The sequence below is a fragment of the Equus asinus genome, chromosome 5 (genome assembly GCF_041296235.1).
Source record: "Equus asinus isolate D_3611 breed Donkey chromosome 5, EquAss-T2T_v2, whole genome shotgun sequence".
In the NCBI taxonomy this organism is placed as follows: Eukaryota; Metazoa; Chordata; class Mammalia; order Perissodactyla; family Equidae; genus Equus; species Equus asinus.
In genome coordinates this window covers 64,878,754-64,902,427 of record NC_091794.1, presented here as the reverse complement: position 1 = coordinate 64,902,427, position 23,674 = coordinate 64,878,754, and the positions used below count along the sequence as shown (strand labels likewise).

The 23,674-nt window shown below is 40.0% G+C and overlaps 1 protein-coding gene and 1 long non-coding RNA gene across 2 annotated transcripts in view; one reads left to right on the top strand and one right to left on the bottom strand.

Annotated features, from left to right (window-relative positions):
• LOC139045296 (uncharacterized) overlaps positions 1-18,530 on the bottom strand; it is a 72,805-nt gene extending 54,275 nt beyond the window's left edge. The window contains exons 1-2 of the long non-coding RNA XR_011503355.1: positions 18,341-18,530; positions 11,571-11,664 (exon numbers count right to left, since the gene is read on the bottom strand). This is a non-coding gene — a long non-coding RNA (uncharacterized lncRNA). The remainder of the gene's footprint in view (positions 1-11,570; positions 11,665-18,340) is intronic.
• Positions 18,531-18,718: 188 nt separating this feature from the next.
• KPNA4 (karyopherin subunit alpha 4) overlaps positions 18,719-23,674 on the top strand; it is a 59,429-nt gene continuing 54,473 nt past the window's right edge. Inside the window, exon 1 of the mRNA XM_044770938.2 lies at positions 18,719-19,048. Within this exon, the coding sequence (XP_044626873.1) occupies positions 18,980-19,048 (69 nt within the window). The 5' untranslated portion in view covers positions 18,719-18,979. The remainder of the gene's footprint in view (positions 19,049-23,674) is intronic.

Genomic DNA, 23,674 nt, shown 5'->3' with positions numbered 1-23,674 from the left:
CTGCTTCAATTTCTAAGTCTTTCTTGAGTTCTGTCACTTTTTGAATTTTAATTTATTTTGCTCTTTCATTGCTCATATAATTTTCTTAATGTATTTACCTCATTTTGAAATAATATGGTGCTTTGGATCCGTTTTTTGAGTATGTCTTTCTAGCATGCTTTTACTGTCTGTATGGATGTTATCTTACTCCTTATTCTTGTTCCTTACAATAACTTCATATGGCATCAGACCCTGAGATTTTTCTGTTGCTCATGTTTATGTGAATTTAGTTTTCCTGAACTTTAAGGAGGAAGCTTGTTTCAGATTTCATAACTTCAGTTGTTAAAAACATGGCAGCATGCTGTTTCCTGACTGCTCCCCTCTCCCACACTAGTCTGGACCTTCTCTTTCCTTCTTCACTCCCCCTCTCCTGCTGAATTTCAACTGTGCCTCCAGCCACTTCTCCTCAGTGTGAGGCCCAACCTTGAAGTGAAACTGACAGCTCAGTTTAGAGAGTTGATGGGATTAAACCACTCTGGCCCCTGTAGGTCTTCCTTGAGATCCTTTATTCCCTAGCCACCTACTAGCTCGGTGTGACCCTGGATGAACTGCTCTATCTCTCCATGCCTCCAGTTCCCCACTTATAAAAGGGAAAAAGTAAAAGAATAATGAGTTTTCATTCAAAGTGGTCAAAACATTTTTTGACACTCAGTGATCACTTTTTGAATGTTCCTTCAATAAGTAAAACATCCATCTGAACACCATGTCTCTTCAGACAAGGGAAAAAATAGAATAACAAAATGGGACTTCATCAGACTAAAGAGCTTCTTCAAGGAAAGGGAAAACAGGATTGAAACAAAAATACAACCCACCAATTGGGAAAAAATATTTGCAAATCATATATGTGACAAACAGTTCATCTCCATAATATATAAAGAACTCAGACAACTCAACAACAAAAAATCAAACAACCCGATCAAAAAATGGGCAGGGAATATGAACAGACATTTCTCCAAAGAAGATATATGGATGGCCGACAGGCACATGAAAAGATGTTCATCACCACTGATCATCAGGGAAATACAAGCCAAAACTACACTAAGATATCACCTTACATCTGTTAGAATGGCTAAAATAACCAAAACAAAAAATAACAAATGTTGGAGAGGTTGTGGAGAAAAAAGGAACCCTCATACACTGCTGGTGGGAATGCAAACTGGTGCAGCCACTATGGAAAACAGTATGGAGATTGCTCAAAAAATTAAAATAGAACTACCATATGACCCAGCCATCCTACTACTGGGTATCTATCCAAAGAACTTGAAATCAGCAATTCAAAGGGACTTATGCACCCCTATGTTCACTGCAGCATTATTCACAATAGCCAAGACGTGGAAGCAACCTAAATGCCCATCGCATGATGAGTGGATAAAGAACATGTGGTACATTTACACAGTGGAATGCTACTCAGCCATAAAATGGATAAAATCGTCCCATTCACAACATGGATGGACCTTGAGAGTATTATATTAAATGAAACAAACAAGATAGAGAAAGACAATCTCTGTATGACTCCACTCATATGTGGAAGTTAAACACGTGGACACAGAGAACACATTAGTGGTTACCAGAGGAACAGGGGCTGGGGGTGGGAACAAAGGGTGAAGTGGTGCACCTATAATATGACTGACAAATAATAATGTACAACTGAATTTCACAAGGTTGTAAACTATCATAACTTCAATAAAGAAAATGCTCTGAAATACTTGATCATTTAGGGGAAAAAAACAAAAATAACAACCATCTGAACCTTCTTTATGAACTCACTTTTAAGTTGTAGAAGCTCTCAGATCAACTGATCACAACTTTCCAAAATCCTCAGTGCCTCAGAGAATCTATTCATGTGCTAACCGTAGTTAAAGCTTAATTTACCCAATTAGTATACTTTACACTATTTTCATTATTAACAAAAGATTCAAGAGAAAGGAAAGCTGCTTCGTTATTCTACTAAGAACACAAATGCCCTTGTCTCCAGTGTTGAGTCATTTCTCATTACATCTGTTTCATTTATTCCCTCCCTCGGCTCTGTAGGAACTTAGATGAGAGGTAATTTTATTTGTATACAATCAAATAGGACTTCTTAACACCTGGTACCATTAGCAAAGGTGGCAAATAATCTTTTTAGAAAGGCCCTGGAAATTTTTTTCTTAAAAATCCAGAGCACTTTTAAAAGATTTTTGAAATTTTCTTTTTTAACAGCTTATGATTTACTGCTGAAATTTTCTATTATCTATAGTCAGAATGTGTCACTTCTTTAACTTGATGGATCTTATGTTTTCCTTTTTAAGCAACTTTGCTTTAAAACATATATATACAGAAAAGAGCTAACTGACTAGATTTTTGAAATTCAAATTGCCAAGAAGTATTACTCTATGTCAACCTATGATTTATCTAGGAAAATATGACCAAAAGAAAAGGTGTGTGTGGTTGGGGGGACTCATGAGAACTAATCGTAATGTGTGATCCTTTTTTGAATCCTAGACCAGAAAAATCTTTTGCTTCTTTTTATATAATGGACATTATTGGGAAAACTGATGAAATTTAAATGTCTACAGATAAGTTTGTATCAATTTTCCTGATTTAGAATAATTATACCATGATTATATAAGAGAATGAACTTAAAACATTTGGGGTCTACAGTTCATTCTCAAAGAGTTTAGAGGGTCGGCCCAGTGGCCGAGTGGTTGAGTTCAAGCGCTCTGCTGCAGCAGCCCGGGGTTTCACCAGTTCGGATCCTGGGCGCAGACATGGCACTGCTCATCAAGCCACGCTGAGGCAGCATCCTACATGCCACAACTAGAAGGACTGACAACTAAAAATATACAACTATGTACCAAGGGGCTTTGGGGAGAAAAAGAAAAAATAAAATCTTAAAAAAAAAAAAGAGTTTAGAGAAAAGAGAGAGGATGTGAAAGCAAACATGGCAAAACGTTAACATTTGGGGAATTTGGGTGAAGAGCATATAGGAATTCTTTGTACAATTGTCTTACAACTTCAGTGAAAATCTGAAATTGTTTCAAAATAAAAAAGGTTTTTAAAAGTTGGGTGGTTAAGAGCAGAAAGATAGTAAGATCAATGTCTCTGAGGGTCTCTTTGAGCACTTACAGCATCCCTGAATGTTACACATGGAAAGCAAAAACATTACTTTAAAAGAAAAGTTGAGGGCTTAGAATGCCTCAAATATTTGATGAGGAAGGTTGGTATAAAATCAGCCCCTGGAAGGTCCTCACTCTGATAGGTGCACTGATGTCTGATTCAATAAACTGCCATTCCATGTTAGCAGAATCAGTGACATCCCAGCAAGCCAGTAACTCAGGCAAAGGCCATTAGAAATCACAGCACTGAGGGCTGGCCCGGGGCCCAGTGGTTAAGTTGGCGCACTCCACTTCCGCGGCCCAGGGTTTCACCAGTTCAGATCCTGGGCACGGACATGGTACCACTCGTCAGCCCACGCTGAGGCAGCGTCCCACATGCCACGACTAGAAGGATCCACAACTAAAATATACAACTATGTACTAGGGGGATGATTTAGGGAGAAGCAGAAAAAAAAGGAAAAGAAAGAAGACTGGCATCAGTTGTTACCTCAGGTGCCAATCTTTAAAAAAAAAAAAAATCACAGCACTATCGGACTGGCAGAGATGAAGTTGAGTTATTACGTTCAGTTAGCACAGGGGCAACAGCAGCGCCTGAGGTCTATTGGTAAGACTCAAACTAGTATAACCTAGCATAATTTTTTTGAGGAGCAATCAGGTAGTATGTATTTAATGAATTTTTAATGTTCATTTTAAATGTTCATTCCCTTTGACCCATGATTCTACTTCTAGAAATTTCTGCTAAGGAAATAGTGGGGCAAGTGAACAAAGGTATACATTCAAGGATGTTCACTCCAACACAGCAAAGAACAGGAGATAGTATGTGCCCATCAGGGGGAGATTAAATAAACTATGGTTTACCCTTATAAGAGTATATTCTTCAGCCATCACAAAGTATGAGATAAATGACAGGGAGCAATATCCCTAGTATATTAAATGAAAAAGCAGATTGCAGAAGGGTAATAATATGATCCTAAGTATCCTTACATTACTAATTTACATTTATAATAGAAATATTATGTAGGTTTTTTTTTAAAGATTGAAGGAACATTTGTCATAGAGAATCGTGGCTAGGCAGAGTTGAAGAATACACATTGCATTATCCATGGCAGACTACATAATTTGCAAGGCCCAGTGCAAAATAAAAACATGGAGCCCCTTGTTAAAAAATTAAGAATTTCAAGATGGTGACAGCAGAGCATTAAGTCAAGTATGGTGCCCTTCTGACCACAGGACCCTGTGCAACTATATAGGTCACGTGTGCATGAAGCTGACCCTAGCTATGCACCACACTATACACTTAGATATATGTCCCACTATACTATACATTACACTACCAAACATATGCTGAGATATACACTACACTTAATGGTAATATTGGATGGGTGGATGGAAATGTACATGTTGTTAATCTCCTCCCCGCCTCTTTGTTATTTTGGGTACTTTAATAAGGGCAATACTTTGTGGTAAGGGCAATCTAAAGTGCGTTTAAATTATTCCTAAAAGGAGCTAGCACATTAAGGGTGCTGAGATGAACGATTTGCAAATGTACCCTTTGGATCACTTCGCATGCCACAAGAGTGCCTCTAAGAGGACTAAGAGAGACTCAGTGAGAAGACAGACACATGCAGCTCTCAAAAGACTCCTGTGACACATTTCACTTACTTTTAAAGAGGTTGCATGATGGCGACCATCAGGACAAATAAATGATGGGTAACTTTTTTCCTCTCTTCATGTGGCAAGTAAAAGTATAAAAAAAAATAAGAACAGAAAATATAAATAGGAATTTCCTATCTCTGGAAACTAAATAGCTCTTCTAGGCCACGTAGGTATGGATAAATATTTTTCTACTCCTCTAAATGGTTCTATGATACCCTTGAATTAACCAAATAATAGTATTACGAGTCATTAGCTGACTCGATCTGTCTACAAGTTAAATGTTCCCTCTGATGATTTTATTTATAAGTAGAACTAAAAACCTGGGAAGTCTAACTTGGGATCAGCATGGTAGCTTACGTTCTGCCATGGAGAACATCAAGGTTTGATTAGGCAGATCTTAAGGTTGTAGCCAAAAGGCAAGAGAGCAAGACATTCTCATACCTAAAGGGCTCTAAATAAGATGGTCTGATACTTACTAGGCTCTTATTCTCCTTAGTTATAAGTAACTTTGAACAGGGCCTACTGAGTGCTGGGGTAAGCATGCAGGTGAAAGGACAAGGGTTTCCAGAATTCAATCGAGTGAGGAAGGGGTGAGAAAACATTAAAAGATTTACTGTTAAAGATTTTTTGGAAGTTCACCATAAGTAATCAGGTAATCAGTGGTAACTAAGTCTAAATGATACTGGGAGCTACAGGCATCTGGAGAATCTGTTGAAACCATTTGAGAAGTTCTCCAAGAGACTTCAGGGTTTTGTATAACATAGTGACAGACTATAAATAGGAAACTGAGAAATCCTATGAGGGGTTGTGTACTTCAAGACTAATTTCCGTACCTTAAAAGTGTTCAATCTTGTACTATTTTTAATCCACCTTCAGAATTATGTGTATACATGGTACCATATGTAACATATAATCTATGCTCAGTAACAGGGCAAAATAACTAATACATACATCAGAGTCCCACTTATATACGATTATCCAAGGCAGTTATCTGTTTTAGGGCATCAGTTCTGTCTTCATTAAAGTTAAAACCACTTATATTCATGAGAATTAATTTTCAACAGTCTGACTAGCACTACTACTCTCAAATTTCAAAACAGGACTCCTAATCCGGGTGTAACATACTACTGAAGGTAGGAATCTACCGTTTTCACAAATGCAAAAAAGAGCTCTATTTAACGCATTTGCCCTTTGTTATCTCCATTGGTACTTAACTGCTTCTACCTTAAATATTACAGTGACTTTTTCTTTTAAATGATATTATATACACACGTTTGACATGAAGAACTTTCTAATGATATCCTCTGAAGACTGAATGGGTTATGATTCAAGAAATATTGAGTTTCCCATTAGTAAATGTGTCGTACTGTATGAGAATGTTGAAGTGAGAATTCAAACACAAAATAGGTGGTTGAACTAGACAACATTCGTGCTCCTTTCCAACTCTGAGACATCATGAATGTGAAACAGCTCCTAGAGGTCTTTAACAGTGCAGAGGATGACAGAATGAGAATGGAGAGGAGACAGGCCAGAAAGAGACTGTGAAGGCAGTGGCAGAGGATGAGATTTAAGCTAACACCAAGGAATTCAGAGTCAACTTCACAGGCTCAGTGGAGCTAGGCTCTTAGAAGAATGTCATCAACAAAACAGCATTTGATAAAACTCAAGAGAAAAAAACTAGAGGCAGAAAGGGGCTCAGGAAAATATTGCATAAATCTATTCAGAAAGTAAAACGGAATTGGATATTACTGGCCTGTAAATTCTGTCTCTGAAACATCATTCAATACATTTCTCAAGTAACTACATAACCATTATTCTACATATGCAGTACTTTGAAATTTTGCACAACATATCTATTACTGTGATGCCTAATTACCCGTATTTTACCTCTATCCTTACCTTAGGCTGAAACCATCTTCTACAAGAAACACTAGGCCAGATCTAGCAGTTCTCAAAGTATGTTCTAGGAACCAGTACCATGAGCACGGCATGATCTTCAGATGCTATCCCAGACCTACTGAATCATAAACTCTGTGGATGGAGTCCATCAATCTGGGTTTAAGCCTTCCAGGTGGTTCTAAAGCACTCTAAAGTTTGAGAACAACTGCCTTAGGCATTTTGGGACTAGACCTACTTAGAGCCTGTTTAGGAAGAAACACTCTTCTGTTTTCCGTGATCAGAAGTGAGAGTAGTGCTGGGAGTAGATAGAAAACAGATAATGCCGTGCTGGCCAATGATTTAAATCAATCATGCCTATTAAATGAAGCCTCCACAAAACTCCAAAAAGGACAGGTCCGGAGAGCTTCAGGGTTGCTGGACTTGTGGAGGTGCTGAGAGGCTGGTGCACCTGGGGAGGGCGTGGAAGCTCTGTACCCTTTCCCTGTTCCTCACCCTATGCATCTCTTCCAGCTGGTCGTTCCTGATTTATATCCTTTTATACTCAACTGTTTATTCTTCCAATCCATGAGCATGGAATGTCTTTCCATTTCTTTATATCTTCTTCAATTTTTTTCAGTAACGTCTTATAGTTTTCAGTGTATAGGTCTTTTACCTCCCTTGGTTAAATTTATTCCTAGATAATTTTTTTTCTGCTTTTTCTCCCCAAATCCCCCAAGTACATAGTTGTATGTTTAGTTGTGGGTCCTTCTAGTTGTGGCATGTGGGATGCCGCCTCAGCATGGCCTGATGAGCGGTGCCATGTCCATGCCCAGGATCCAAACCAGTGAAACTCTGGGCTGCCAAAGCAGACCATGCAGACTTAAGCCCTCAGCCAAGCACCCAGCCCCTATTCCTAGATATTTTATCCTTTTTGTTGCGATTGTAAATGGGATTGTATTCTTGAGTTCTCTTTCTGTCAGTTCATTATCAGTGTATAGAAATGCAACTGATTTTTGTAAGTTGATTTTGTACCCCGCAACTTTGGTGTAGTTGTCGATTATTTCTAATAGTTTCCTGATGGATTCTTTAGGGTTTTCTATATATAGAATCATGTCATCTGCAAAAAGCAAGAGTTTTATTTATTCCTTTCCGTTTTAGATATCTTTTATTTCTATTTCTTGCCTACTTGCTCTGGCCAAAACCTCCAGTACTGTGTTGAACAGGAGTGGTGAAGGTGGGCACCCTTGTCTTGTTCCTGTTCTCAGAAGGATGGCTTTTAGTTTTTCCCCATTGAGTATGGTGTTGGCTCTGGGTTTGCCATATATGGCTTTTATTATGTTGAGTTACCCTCCTTCTATACTCATTTTATTGAGAGCTTTTATCATAAATGGACGTTGGATCTTGTCAAATGCTTTCCCAGTGTCTATTCAGATGATCATGTGATTTTTACTCCACATTTGGTGTAACACATTGATTGATCTGCAGATGTTGAAACACCCCTGTGTCCTTGGTATAAATCCCACTTGATCATGGTATATGATCCTTTTATTTCATTTGGTAAGGAAGATTGGCCCTAAGCTAACATCTGTTGCCAATCTTCCTCTTTTTGCTTGAGGAAGATTATCACTAAGCTAACATCTGTGCCAATCTTCCTCTGCTTTGTATGTGGGACACCACCACAACATGGCTTGATAAGCAGTGTGTAGGTCTGCTCCCAGGATAGGAACCTGTAAATCCCGGCTGCCAAAGCAGCATGTGCAAACTTAAGTACTACACCACCAGGCTGGCCTCTATGATCCTTTTAATGTATTGCTGTATTCAATTTTCCAATATTTTGTTGAAGATTTTTGCATCTATGTTCATTCACGATACTGGCCTGTAATTTTCCTTCTTTGTGATGTCTTTGCCTGGTTTTGGTATCAAGGTAATGTTGGCCTCATAGAATAAGTTAAGAAGCATTCCATCTTCTTCAATTTTTTGGAATACTTTGAGAACGATAGGTATTAAATCTTCTTTGAATGTTTGGTAGAATTTTCTAGAGAAGCCCTCTGGTCCTGGACTTTTATTTTGGGGGAGGTTTTTGATTATGGTTTCAATCTCTCTACTTGTGATTGGCCTATTCAGATTCTGTATGTCTTCTTGATTCAGTTTTGGGAGGTTGTAGGAGTCTAAGAATTTATCCATTTCTTCTAGGTTATCCAGCCTGTTGGCATATAGTCTATCACAGTATTTTCTTATAATCCTTTGTATTTCTGTGGTATCCACTGTAATTTCTCCTCTTTCATTTCTAATTTTATTTATTTGAGCCTTCTCTCTTATTTTCTTAGTGAGCCTGGCTAAGGGTTTCTCAGTTTTTTTAATTTTCTCCTTTAACCAGCTCTTAGTTTCACTGATCTTTTCTACTGTTTTTTTTTTAAATCTCTATTTCATTTATTTCTGCTCTAATTTTATTTCCCTGCTTCTACTGACTTTGGGCTTCATTTGTTCTTCTTTTTCTAGTTCTGTTAGGTGTCATTTCAAATTACTTATTTGAAAGTTTTTTTCTTTGAGGTTGGCCTGTATTGCTCTGAATTTCCCTCTTATAACTGCTTTTGTTGAATGCTAAAAGAGCTTGTATGTTGTATTTTCATTTTCATTTGTCTCTATTTTATTATTTCTCCTTTGCTATTTTATCTCATTTTCTGGTTATTCTATATTTCCATTGTTTCTCTTCCTTTGTGTTTTTGACTGCCATTTCATTTTGGTGGTTTTCTGTGATGGTTTCCTGATTTATCTCTTTTTTTTTTTTTATGAATTGTGGCTCTGCTCTAATTTTTTGTTTAGTGGTTACTATGATGTTTGTATAAAACATGTCATAGATGAGATACTCGATTTTCTGATAGCCTCTTGTCTCCATTAGCCTGACCAGGTTCCATCCTTTTCCTCTTCCCCTTCTGAGTTATTGTTGGCACAAATTGTTCTGTTTTGTGTTGTGAGTTTGTGACTAAGTTGAAGTGTTTATAGTTGCCTTTGATGCTTTCCTTCCCCTTACCTTTTAAGTTTTTATTAAGTATTTGCTACCCTGTTCTGAAAGAGAGCTGCAGTTTTCTGACTGTGGCTATTTATCTCCTTGCTCCAAGCTTTGTCTTTTTGTTTCAGGTATGAGGGCCTCCTTAATCATTTCTTGTAGGGGAGGTATAGTGGCAATGAACTCCCTCAGCTTTTGTTTATCTGGGAAAGCTTTTATTTCTCCATCATATCTGAAGGATGGTTTCACTGGATAGAGGGTTCTCGGCTCAAACTTTTTGTCTTTCAGAATTTGGAATATATCATCCCACTCTCTCTTAGCATGTAAGGTTTCTGCCCATCTGCTGAAAGCCTGATAGAGATTCCTTTGTAGGTAATTTTCTTCTCCCTTGCTTCCTTTAATATTTTTTGTCATTGACTTTTGCCAGTTGTACTATTACATGCCTTGGAGAAGGTCTCTTAGCACTGATGAACTCCTAATGGAGTTCTATTGGCTTCACGTACTGGTAAGTCCAGTTCCTTCCCCAGGTTTAGGAAATTCTCAGCTATTATTTCTTTGAACAAGCTCTCTGCTCCTTTCTCCCCTTTCTTCTCACTCTGGAATACCTATAGTCCTTATGTTGCTTCGAGTCAGATATTTCTCAAAGAATTTCTTCATTTTTTAAAAATCTTAGTTCTCTCCCCTCCTCCACATGAAGCATTTCTTTACATCTGTCCTTAAAGTCACTAAATCTTTCCTCCATAACATCAGCTCTATTTTTTAAGGATTCTAGATGATTTTTATCTCGTTAATTGTGTTCTTCATATCCAGAATTTCTGCTTGGGTTTTTTTATAGTTTCAATCTCTTTGGTGAAGCATTCCTTCTTCTCATTAGTTTTATTCCTGAGCTCACTGAATTATCTTTCTGAGTTTTCTTATAACTTGTTGTTTCTTTTTTTTTTTGTCTCTTTTTTTTAAGATTGGCACCTGAGCTAACAACTGTTGCCAATCTTCCTTTTTTTTTCCTTCTTCTTCCCCACAAGGCCCCCCAGTACATAGTTGTATATTCTAGTTGTGAGTATCTCTGGTTGTGCTATGTGGGATGCCACCTCAGCATGGCCCACTGAGTGGTGCCACGTAGGCACCCAGGATCTGAACCAGCAAAACCCTGGGCCGCTGAAGCAGAGTGCATGAACTTAACCACTCGGCCACAAGGTGGGCCCCAGAGTTTCTTTATGACAGCTATTTTGAATTCTCTGTCAATTAGATTGTAAATTTCTGTGAATTCAGGGTCAGTTTCTGGAGATTTGTCATTCTCCTTCTGCTCTGAATTGTCACTGTAGTTTTTCATGGTGTTTGATGAACTGATCTTTTGGCAGTGCATTTGTGGTAGTATCAGGTCACAGATTCCACCTGCAACTGCTGGTGGGAAGCAGAAGCTGTGTTCCTGATTGCACCCTGTCTGCTGGGAAGTTATGCAGGTATGGTGGGTGCTTCCACTGGCTGGGAAAGTGGTCGCATGTGGGCTTAGGGCTGCTCCCATGCCAAGGTGCATTCCCACTTGTGGGGCTGCAGCGGTACTCTGGGCTCCCACTTGCCAGGAAAGCATTTGCCTGCGCATGTATCTACCATTGCCTCTCCTTAAGGTCGTGCCGGCTGTTGTGCTTCGTAGGTGGGGCTTCTTTGCAGAGTCCATGCCTGGGCCACTCACTGGGACCACAGTGGCAGGATGGGCTCTCCACCGAACAGGAAAGCTTTCATGCCAGGGCCACGGGCTGCTGTCGCTCATTCCCACAGTCACACCGAGGCAGGTTCCTGCTTTTGGGACTGCAGCAGTACTATGGGCACCCACACAGACTGGGAAAGTGTTCAGGCACACACATACAGCTGCTGGGGATGGGTAGGGGAGTACTCACCTATCTCCACCACTTCCCAGGGAGCCAGTCCATCTACCTTCAGATGTACAGCTGCATGGGTCTCTCAGGTATCTTTTGGTGCAGTGTGGGTACCCTGCATTGGTCAATGAATGTTCATTTAGTTGTAGCTCAAAAGGGGAGAGAGAAAGGAAACAGCTCACTCCACCATGTTGCTGATGCCACTTCCAAAAACTTTACATTTTTAAACAATTAAAGATTCATAGAGTTGCAAAAAAAAAAACAAGGCAGTCCCATATATCCTTCATTCAGCCTCCCCCTGCTGTGGTAACATAACTATACTACACTATCAAAACCAGGAAAAGTGCCACAACTAGAAGGACCCACAACTAGAATATACAACTATGTACTGGGGGGATTTGGGGACAAAAAGCAGAAAGAAAAAAAAAACTTAAAAACAAACAAACAAACCAGGAAATTGGTATTGGCGTAATCCACAGAGCTTATTCAGAGGGGAGGGAAGATATTAGAAAATAAAGAATATATAAAAGAATTAGGGGGTGCTTATGTACTGGAACCTCTTATAACCCTATGCTTTATGAGAAAGAATTTTGTAACGAAAGTAATAATTTTTACAGAATATTGAATACCTACTATATTCTAAGTGTTTTATCTACATGAAGTATTTTATTACTATCATTGTTGTTCTTTGTATTTCTACTATTATAAGCAGATAACAATTACTGAGCAATTATGTAGCAGGCAATCTTGTAATCAGCTACACCAAAGTTGCAGGGTACAAAATCAACTTACAAAAATCAGTTGCATTTCTATACACTAATAATGAACTAATAGAAAAAGAACTCAAGAATAAAATTTCATTTAAAGTTGCAACAAAAAGAACAAAATATCTAGGAATAAATTTAACCAAGGAGGTGAAAGACCTATACATTGAAAACTGTAAGACATTATTCAAATAAATCAAAGAAGATATAAAGAAATGGAAAGACATTCCATGCTCATGGATTGGAAGAATAAACATAGTTAAAATGTCCATGTGACCTAAAGCAATCTACTGATTCAATGCAATCCCAGTCAGAAACCCAATGACATTCTTCACGGAAACAGAACAAAGAATCCAAAAATTTATATGGAACAACAAAAGACCCTGAATAGCCAAAGGAATCCTGAGGAATAAAGAACAAAGCTGGAGGCATCATAATCCCTGATTTCAAAATATACCACAAAGCTACAGTAATCAAAACAGCATGGCACTGGCACAAAAACAGACATGCAGATCAGTGGAACAGAATTGAGAGCCCAGAAATAAAACCACACATCTATAGTCAGTTATTCTTCAACAAAGGAGCTAAAAACATACAATGCGGAAAGGAAAGTCACTTCAATAAATGGTGTTGGGAAAATTGGACAGCCATGTGCAAAAGAATGAAAGTAGACCATTATCTTTTGCCATACACAAAAATTAACTCAAATGGATTAAAGACTTGAAGGTAAGGCCTGAAACCATAAAACTTCTAGAAGAAAATATAGGCTATACACTCTTTGACGTCAGTCTTAGCAGCATATTTTTGAACACCATGTCTACTCAGGCAAGGGGAAAAAAATAAAAAATAACAAATGGGACAACATCAGACTAAGAAGTTTCTGCAAGGCAAAGGAAACCAGGAACAAAATGAAAAGACAACCCACCAACTGGGAGAAAATATTTGCAAATCATATATCTGACAAAGGGTTAAACTCTGAAATATATAAAGAACTCATACAAGTCACCAACAAACAACCCAATCAAAAAATGGGCAGAGGATATGAATACACATTTCTCCAAAACAAGATATACAGATAGCCAACAGAAGCATGAAAAGATGTTCAACTTCACTAATTATTAGGGAAATACAAATCAAAACTACAACAAGATATCACCTTACACCAGTCAGAATGGCTACAATTGCCAAGACAAAAATAACAAATGTTGGAGAGGATGTGGAGAAAAGGGAACCCTCATACACTGCTGGTAGAAATGCAAAATGGTGCAGCCACTGTAGATAACAGTATGGAGATTCCTTGAAAAATTAAAAATGGAAATACCATAGGACCCAGTTATCCCACTACTGGGTATTTATCCAAAGATCTTGAAATCAACAACTGAACAAGATTTATGCACACCTATCTTCATCGCAGCATTATTCACAATGGCCAAGATGTAGAAGCAACCCAACTGCCCCGATATGCATGGACAAGGAAGATGTGGTATACATATACAATGGAATACTACTCAACCACAAAAAAGACAAAATCGTCCCATTTGAAACAACATGGATGGACCCCGAAGGTATGATGTTAAGTGAGATAAGCCAGACAAAGACAAATACTGCAGAATTTCACTCATATGTGGAATACGGACAAAGAGAACAGATTAGTGGTTACCAGAGGGGAAGGGGGCTGGGGCATGGGTGAAAGGGGTAAGGGAGCACATATGGATGGTGATGGATAGAAATTAGACTACTGGTGATGAGCACGATGCAGTCTACATAGAAATTGATAAATAATAATGTACACTCGGAATTATACAATGTTATAAACCTTTACGATTTTAATAAAATAACTGAAGAAGAAAAACAAAAAACGTTTAAAAAAAATAGGGGTTGGGAGCTTGCCTGAAGTGAGAAGTATTGAGAGGAGAGGTTTGGGCCTAAACTTCATCCACCCCCACTCCCTTACTTCCCGATGCCTAGACTCCTAACCTTCCTCTTCACCAGTTTGGGCTACTAGAAACCATGAGAGTCCAACGGTGAGAGCCAGGTCAGGCACCCGAAACATCAGGTAAAGTATGAATTTGCAGAATGTCTGATTCATGGAATTCTAAGGGGAAGGAACATTGTCATCTTTGTAACTTCATCACCTAACACAGTTCCTGGTGCACAGTGGCAAAGAGAAGAGAGGTGTTCCTCCTAACCAGTGTTGTAAATCCAAATATTTTCCTCATAGAAATATTGCCACATATTGCGTCTAGGTTCCGTGGCATTCATACAAGTACTTGAAAAATTAAATAAGCCTCTGTGAGCTAACCTGAACACCCCTCACTAGTCATGACCATGTTCTCACGCACATGTTTCAAAGAACTAATCTTCAAGCAAACTTTTGAAGTATCACTCATTTGTAAGTCACTATACTTGGCTGATGCTATTAACACAACATTTTTTAATTGAGGGGGGATAGTGATCTTTCTAGGCTCACTGATTTCAAGTTTCCAAACAGTGTTCTGCTTAACACTAATGTCTCAAAATTTCCACTCCCACCCACCCCCAAATTCGTAAACTGTTACACCAAGGAAACTTTTCTTTTAAGGAACACTCTCTAAAATCCAGTTCTGGGAAACTCCGTTTGAGAAACACTGCTGTGGCCATACGATCAGCCTCTTTGGCTTCTTAAGTGGCTCTTTCTGTGGTATTTATTCTTTAAAAATTAAAAAATATATATCCTTTCATTTCCCAATATTTTAGGCTCAAGTAAAAAGCAAGTGAAAAAAGCTTTAGATAATCTATGCATGTTTGCCTGGCAGCAATACAAATAGATATCCACCAATACTTAATGATTTGTACACATGAATGTACAAATTTGGTTTTTCTCAACTAAACTAAAAAATTTAGTTTTTCTCCAATTTCTAAGTTTTTCTCCAATTAACTAGTCGAAAATGTAAAAAGAAAATAGTTTCTGAGAAAGAAAAATTGGGTGGCTCATCTCTCCAATCAAATTAATATCAACAGCTAACTTTTTAATTCATCATCTCTTACCATTCTGGGACTTTAGTCAAAATAAAGAAGTAGTTTTCTCCAGGCTCCTCAAGTTATAAGTCAGAAAAATCCTGGCAATAAAGATAAATGAATGAAGTCCCAGAATACCTCACCAACTACGTTTTCCTAAGAAAATAAAGGTATATTACTAAAGGTCCAATGTTTTCCTCTGGAAAAAAGAACTACTCCAACTGTAAAAACACAAATTACATTTTAGTAAGATTTAGCAACATATAAAATTGCATCTCACTTCAGGAAATACTACCTAGAGTTTTGCTCAAGAAATCACACATAATCCAAGATATTCCCTAAACAGTAACAGAAACTGTAAGAGCCACATTATAGACTAAAGAGCAATTCCACAATCGTCAATTTAATGTATGCATCATGAGACCACCCCAAACTGCTTAAATGAAAGAATTATCAATTATAATTCTTTCTGAAATTACATTTGATCAACTAAAACCCTATGCAAAGCTTCACAAACCCTCTCACAAATATCTGTTGCAGAAGAGAGGAAGATTCTTTATTCAGAAAGTGACTCTAAGAGGAGAATTTCATGACACATTGAAAATAAGTATCTCCATAATATTTCAGATTTTTCCTATACCAAATTAACAAGTCAGGATATTAAGTTACCTGGCACTGAATATCCTATTTGAAAACAGGTCTCATATATAGGTTTTATAGTGTTTGGTTATAACAATATTTCATAAACACAGAAAACATCTTTGTTAAACGTTAAATAGTCTATGTTGAAATGGTATCAATGGCTGCATCTTACTACTTCCTTACTGAGCAAGTCAAATTTCTAAAACTGCAGTTAGAGCTACTGTATCTCACTAATCAGGTTGCCAATCTGCATTTAGGGCTACAGTCATGGGCTGCACAAGGACGGTTTGGTCAACGATGCACTGCATGTATGACAGTGGTCCTTTAAGATTAGTACCACACAGCTTAGGTGTGTAGTAGGCTATAACATCTAGGTTTGTGTAAGCACACTCTGATGATCGAACGACGACAAAATCACCTAACAACATATTTCTCAGAACAAATACCTGTCATTGTTAAGCAACGCACTGCTGTATTACCAACTCCAGAAGAACTGCTTTACCCCTTTGATAAATTATGCATCTTCTATCGGGGAAGAACTGAAGTACAGAGACTAAACATGTAAACTGGGTGGCAAACACGTAGTGACAATTTCAAGTGAAAAATTTAGGCCAGCAAACAGATTACTTAAGCATTATAATTAAGGATAATTGTTCATCTTAGCAAAGAGTGTCACAACTACTTTTAAACATGTAGGGGGTATGCCCTGAAACCTATGTCTGATCTACTCCCAGAACCCTGGAATGAGCATGATACCAAATTAAGAATTCCTTGAAGGAACTTACTGTAAATTAGAAGCAACAACTCAATTCACACCTTTTATCAAGAAGTGTTAGCTTGTTCTTTAACTTACGGAACATAAGTCAAAGAAGTTTAGATTCAGGTCTTACATTCGACAGTCACTGACTGCATATTATGTGCCAAGTACTACTAGGTGCCAGGTACATAGAGAACAAAATATGGTCCATGACTTATTGTCTAGAGAGGGAGACAGGCTTTAGACAGACCTTAAACAAAAAACCAAAATCACTTTGTGCTCATTTCCTGTCTGTACTGCATCTCTCTCGGTGGGTAACTGCGATCACACCTTCTCTTAGGAGTATTCTGCAGAGAATCTCGAGTTGTTTACTCACAGAGACAATCAGCTGTAGCTGGGAAACATAATGGCAGACAATTTCACAACCTTTATCATGAAGGCTGTCATGGAATTTACTCCAAGAAATAGAAAACATTCATCTATACACGCATGTCGACAAGATTAATTTCTAATCATAGGGTGGGAATTCACCAGTAATTTGTTTTCTTGAATTCTGCTCATGACAGATATCCATGTTGGTGGAAAACTCACACATATCCCAGCTTTTCAAGTGAAATTGCTTATCCTAAACTCATTTTGAAAACATCAGCGCTCCAGTGTGCAATGTTACTTCAAATAAATGATTCTCATTTAAATTTAAAATGGGCACTGAATTTACATTCAAGTTAACCTTCAATGTGAATTGTTTCCAGGTACAGCTTCTGTTTGCCTAGGCAGCTGAAAGTATACAAAGTATTGAGGACTTTAAAGGTACTATTCTCATTTTAAACGTTTTATCTCTGCACGCTGTCCTACAAAAAAAAAAAAAATAGGCTAGTAAGGAAGTGCGAGGGAAAGGGACGAGGAATAAAAGTTCCCAAAGGAGTTTGAATTAGGGTCTCCTCCCCCTGCCTCGCCAAATTTAAACACACCCAACGCTTCTACCCTGCTCGTTTCCTTCTGACCTCAGCTGCTGCTGACTACCTCACGTTTCCCTGCACATTTGAAGAGCTATTAGTTGGTATTTAAATATTTTTAAGCCATTTCTTTCTCCCTTTTCCAGGAATACTTGAGTACGTTCTTTTATAGCCTGTGTTATTTCTGCCTTTGGTAATAATATTCCTGGTAGAGATGCAAGTCCTCGGAATTCGGTTTCCTTTCTCAACAGTTACAACGTTACATTACTATGTTAGGTGCCACCAACCGCGCCTTCCAGAAGTTAGTACTTTGTGGCCAAGTAGCTTCTGCACTTTCTAAGAAGGAACACCTAGGAGGTGCTATCGTCACAGCATCATCAGCGCTTCCCAAGTTCCTACCTGTCGCGGGGACTTGGTCAGAGAGGATGAATCAGATTTGTCTAATTTTCCACCCACCGTCCCTCCCGCTTCCGCCGCGCCCCCCAAAGCACGTCTCCCCGCAGGCCGGCCCCGAAACCCGGCCCTCAGACGCAGGCCCCCGCGGGGACCGCAGCTGGTGGGGCAGTGGGGCCCGCACCGGGGATGGCGCGAGGCGCAGCCCCCACTTCCTTTACAGTCGGCGGAGCGCGCAGGAAATGCCCTGGCAGAGCGGGCGCTCCGAGAAAGAGAACGTACTTCCCCCTCGGCTTCGGGCCTGGGCCCCGGACGTCTGCAGCGGAAGGAGAACCGGAACAAACCCACTCGTCCCGAGCCTCCCCGCGGCCGCGGCTCCCCTCTTGCCTCCTCATTCTCTCTCGCTTCCGCCCGCGGGCTACGGAGGGGCGCGGCCCCGCCTCCTCTGTCCTCTCGCGCCCCGCCCCGCCCCGCCCCGCCCAGACCTCCCGACCGCCGGCCCCTTACTCCCAGCACCGCTCGCTTCCCCGTTCCGCTCGCTCTCCCCGCCCCCGCTCCCCATCGTCCTTTCTGATTGGCCGAGCGCGCCGGAGCCTGGTTGACCAATCGGCGAGCGGGGTTGGCGGGATGGGCGTGGCCGCGGCGCCGGGCCCTCAGACCGAGGCTGCCTCCCCCTCAGCCGGCAGCAGATTCCGCCGCCGTTGCTGCCCGGCCCGCTGTTGTCTCGGCCCGCGCTGCCGTCGCGCCGGGGAGGGCGGGGGGCGGGCGGGGAGAGGAGGAGCAGCTGGAGGCCGGGCAGAGGAGCTAAGCGGCGGCGGGGGCGGCGCGGGCGGCGGCCCGGCTCCGGGAGTGTCGGCGCGGCGTGGTGGTTGGGGCGGATCCCGCGGGGCCCGGGCGGGGGAGGGAGTCGCCGGCCCGGCCATGGCGGACAACGAGAAACTGGACAACCAACGGCTCAAGAATTTCAAGAACAAAGGCCGCGACTTGGAGGTGGGTCGGGGCGCCGGAGGGCGGGGGCCGCGCTCGGGGCGCTCGGCCGGACCGGAGCGCGGGCGGGCATGGCGCTGGCCGCCGCCGTGACGCCGGTGCGGGCGCGCCGGGAAGTTGGGGCCGGCCCGGGCGGCGGGTTGCGGCCTAGGCTGCCGCGGAGCGCGGCGGCCCCACCGGCGGGGATGCGGGCCCTCGCGCGGGCTCGGGCGGCGCCGCGGGCCGGAGGCAGGCGGCGGCGGGCCGCGCGCGTGTGGCCCCGAGCGCGGCTCGGAACTTCCTCCGCGCGGCCGGGGCGTGTCCTCCGAGAGGCGGCTCCGGGCTTCCCGACGCCCGCTCTCGCCTGCCCCCGGGGCCGGGCTGCGGGAGTCAGCTTCTCTGTCGGAACACACGGCCCGGCCGGGGAGGCCCTCCTAGGATGCTCACGCCTTCCGGCGGCCCGTGCTTCTCTCCTGGTTCCAGATGTACTCACGGTGTGCCCTCCTCTGGGTAGACGAGACTCCTCTTTGCAGCTCGTGCACAAGTCTTTTTACCCGTCCTGGGAGACACCAGCTGCGTGCTTGCATATAAGGTCCAAAGGGTTATACAAAGCTGTCATCCGCTAGCCTACAGTGTTCTTTCTCTCCACCTGCTGCTAGGGCTGGTGGGGGTGGGGTGAGCTGGGGAAGGGCACCGTCGCGTCTTAGTATTTTAAAAGGGTGAAAAAACCCTTCAGTATGTTAGGTACAGCTGCTCCCGAGGTTCTCCGGCTACATAAGGTGTGTGGGTTAAACACACACACTCACACAAGTCACAGATTTCTGGTAGAAGAGTTCTTCCCGTCAGCTTTAAGAGTCTAGGTAAATAGAGTTGTTTGTTTCTCTTTTTAATGCGTCCATTCTGCATGTGAATCAAGAGTTTAGCTTTTAAGAGAAAGTGGTCTAGTAGTATTTTTATGTTGTCCCTTTGTACTTTTTTATACTGAGATCTTCGCCTTCCCATCACCTGTTTCTGGACTTTGAGGATTTATTTGACTGAGGTAGTCACTATTTTGGGGGCTTTACACAAATCTCTTTTACATTCACTCTCTAAGGTACTTTGTGCTGTCTTAGTGGGTTTCATAGTTTGAGGGACTATTAAGTGTCTGGGACCGTGGATGTTAATTCTGTGGTTGTTTTAAGGTTAACATGAGACATTATCCCAGTGACCCCTTTTTTTAATGAAAAAATTTTAACATCTATAATGTAATTTACGTGCCATAGAAATCACCATTTAAATGCACAATTCGTGATTTTCAGTAAGTTTACCGAGTTGTGTAATAATATGAAAAAAAAGTTACTAATATGAATATTTAGAGTAAGAAAAAATCACAAATTACAAAACTTAGAAACATAAATACCACAAAGTTACAAAAGCCCAAAAAACAGCAACTAGGTGCTTGACAAATCCTTCTAATCCTTTTTCCCCCTCCATTTCTGGCTGTATTTTTTTTAACAGCCTCACTGAGATGGAATTCACCCATTTAAAATGGGCTTTTGATGTTTTCATCGTTGTGCAGCTATCACCACAATCAATCTTAGAACTTTTCATCACTCCAAAAAGAAACCCAAACTTGTTAGCAGTCACTCTTGATTTCCCAGGTAGCATAATGTTTTCAGGGTTCATACAAGTTGTAACAAGAATGTGTCAGTGCTTCATTCCTTTTTATGACTGAATAATAGTCCAGTGTACGGATATACCACATTTTGTTTATCTGTTCATCAGTTGGTAGACATTTGTGTTGTTTCCACTTTTGAGCTATTATGCGTAATATTTCTGTGAACATTAATGTACACGTTTTTGTGTGGATCTATGTTTTCATTTCTCTTTGTATACCTAGGAGTAGAATTACTGGGTCATATAGTAACTTTATGTGTAACATTTTATGGGGTTGACAAACTGTTTTCTAAAGTGATCCTTTTTTTTTTAAATTGATGTTTCCCTTTTCTCTGTATCTCTTATTACTTTAGTCAAAATAAGACTAAAGTGCTGACTCTATATTAAACAATATTATGACATGTGATTTTTTAAAATAACTATGTACACATTAGGCAGATTTTTTGGAGAAGTTCATAGTGCCTTATGGGCATCCTCTGGTGACTTTGATAACCCTGTGTGTACATTAGGAATAGAAATCTTTTCATTTTTCCACCTAAGGAAATGACTCTATTGGAAAGTGATACTTTCTCCTCACTCATTACTTACTCAAAGTCACATATGTCTGTAATGAGATGGAAATGTCTTTTATTATCCTTAAGAACACCAGAATGGCCTATTTTGTGTATTTATTAATTACGTATATGCCTGTGTCCCTCAAAACACTTACTCTGCTCATCTCCTCCCCTTCCAAATATAGTTTCTCTGTTGTTCAACAGCAGATCCTGAGAAAGCACTGCTTTTTGGTTTAGATTTTATGATGACATCTATTTCATTGGGAGGTCTTTGGAAAGAAATGGACCACTGCTGTCTAATGAATTTTATCTAATCCAGTATATCCAAAATAACTTGCAATATGTAATCAGCATTAAAAAGAAATGAGATATTTTATATTCCTTTTCATACGGAATCTTCACAATCTGGCTTGTATTTTACACTTCCAGCATATCTCAGTTTGGACTAGCTACATTTCAGGTGCTTTATAGCTACATGGGGCTATTGGCTACATTAATGGACAGCACAGATACAGAGGATAGCATATAGAGTGAGGTAATTATAGCATTTTTCAGTTTGATCTAACACTGGTTGATTTGAAAAATTGTGAAGAGTACAACGTCCTAGAGTTTAGTTTAATCTCATCTGTGTGTGACCTTGGAAGAATTAGTCAGTCTTATGGTTCTTTCAGTCTGTAAAACTAGAGGTACCTGACGTATGCTTCGTGAGTGTTGTGAAGATTAATAGGTTAATGTCGGGAATGTTAGGAAGATGCCTGGCAGTTCTCTGAGCATTGTATCACCTTCAGTTTTTCTGTTTGGGGCGCAGGAGGGGTTTTAATAGGATTCAGTATAATTGATTCTTACTCCCTTCTTTGCACTTGGCTATTTGTTTTTTCTCTGCGAATATGTAACTTAAGTTACAATTAATTTTTAATGTAGAGATATGTAATTGCTCATTGAAGGGCAGTTTGGGCCCAGGGAATTAGTGACCCTTCTAAAATAATAATTTCTAAGTGTTAGAGTTGAAACTAATTCGTAGGTTTCAATCTGCTATTTATTCCTGTCTTTCCTCCTACCATTCTGGCTCCTCCAAAATGTGGTCATGCTAACTTCTTGAAAGATAGAAGCATCAAAGAAGGCATATGTCAGTATCCATTTAAAATAATTTACAGGACCTGTCAGAGGATGTTCAAGGCTTGCTTTCTTTCATGCAGTGTGGTAGAGAATTGTCATTATTAGTTTGAGAATAGTAACCATAGAGAGGGCACGCACAATGCAATACAGGAAATGGGTAGGGATAAAACTTCAAATAGAAAAAAATTTGTCAGAATCAAGCAAATTAAGCTCATCTAGTTTATGTTTTAAAAGTAGAGGGGGAATTCTCTTGTAGACTTTCTAATAAACCTGCATAATTTTTATAGAAGTTCTCAAGAGTGTCCACGTTCAAACAGAGCACGAGTTATGTTAGAAAAATAATTAAATCTTACAAAAACCTAACTTTTAAGAAAAAAAACTTACCGTACAAATAAAAGAAGATTAAAATACTACATACTTGGAAACTTGTGATTGTTCACACAGCATGGAATATGAAGTCAGCTTGAACTTTAAAAAAAAAATAGTGACTTGGTTGGCAAGAGTTTAATAAATTGATCAGCTGTTTTGTTGTTGTTTAGAAATGACCTTGGTGATTTGTTAAACTGTACAGAGTGAAAAGGCATTGTTAAGCTATTAAGTCTTGTTAACTTTTAGAGACTGACCTCTCTCATCACAAATCTTGGAACATATTTACTCTACTTAAAATAACTACTGTCTAATTTTTCATATAATAATCCAAGCATGTGGCAATATGAAATATCGGCTAGAAATATAGTTGGGAATTAATTCTTTTTATGCTTCCTGCCAGTTTTCCTCGTTTACAAGGCAACCAATTTCAGAACTGTCTCATTGATAATTTTCTTAGATATCAAGATGTCTTTGTTTTTTATAATCACTAATCTGTCAAATGAATATACAAGACTGGGAGGAATGTAGGAGTGATTTAGCTTTAAAAGAATGAAACTGCTTTAGAAAAAATGTGCAGGTAGTCTTTAAACATTGATCCCTAATACCTGATAGTGGTTGTGGGTCCTTGAAATGTTTTTAAATGTTTTCTGGAGCAGCATTCATCTACTTGAGGCCTCTGGTGATGAAATGAGAGCTTGTCGTCAAAATCTAACCTTGAAAGACGATTTGGGTATTCGCTGGGTTCATTTTAGAACAAAGAAGTGTGATTGAAGGGAACTAACTTTTTGAGCACCTACTGTTTATGCTTTTAAGTGTATTCTCATTTCTCTCAATCTTCTAAGTAGGAATTTTATTCATTTTATAGATGAAAAAACTCTAGAGTTAAGTGACTTAGCATAGCGTTCAAGGGATTGACTTTAACTCAGGTGTGTCAAAGTCAAGTCTATACTGTTTC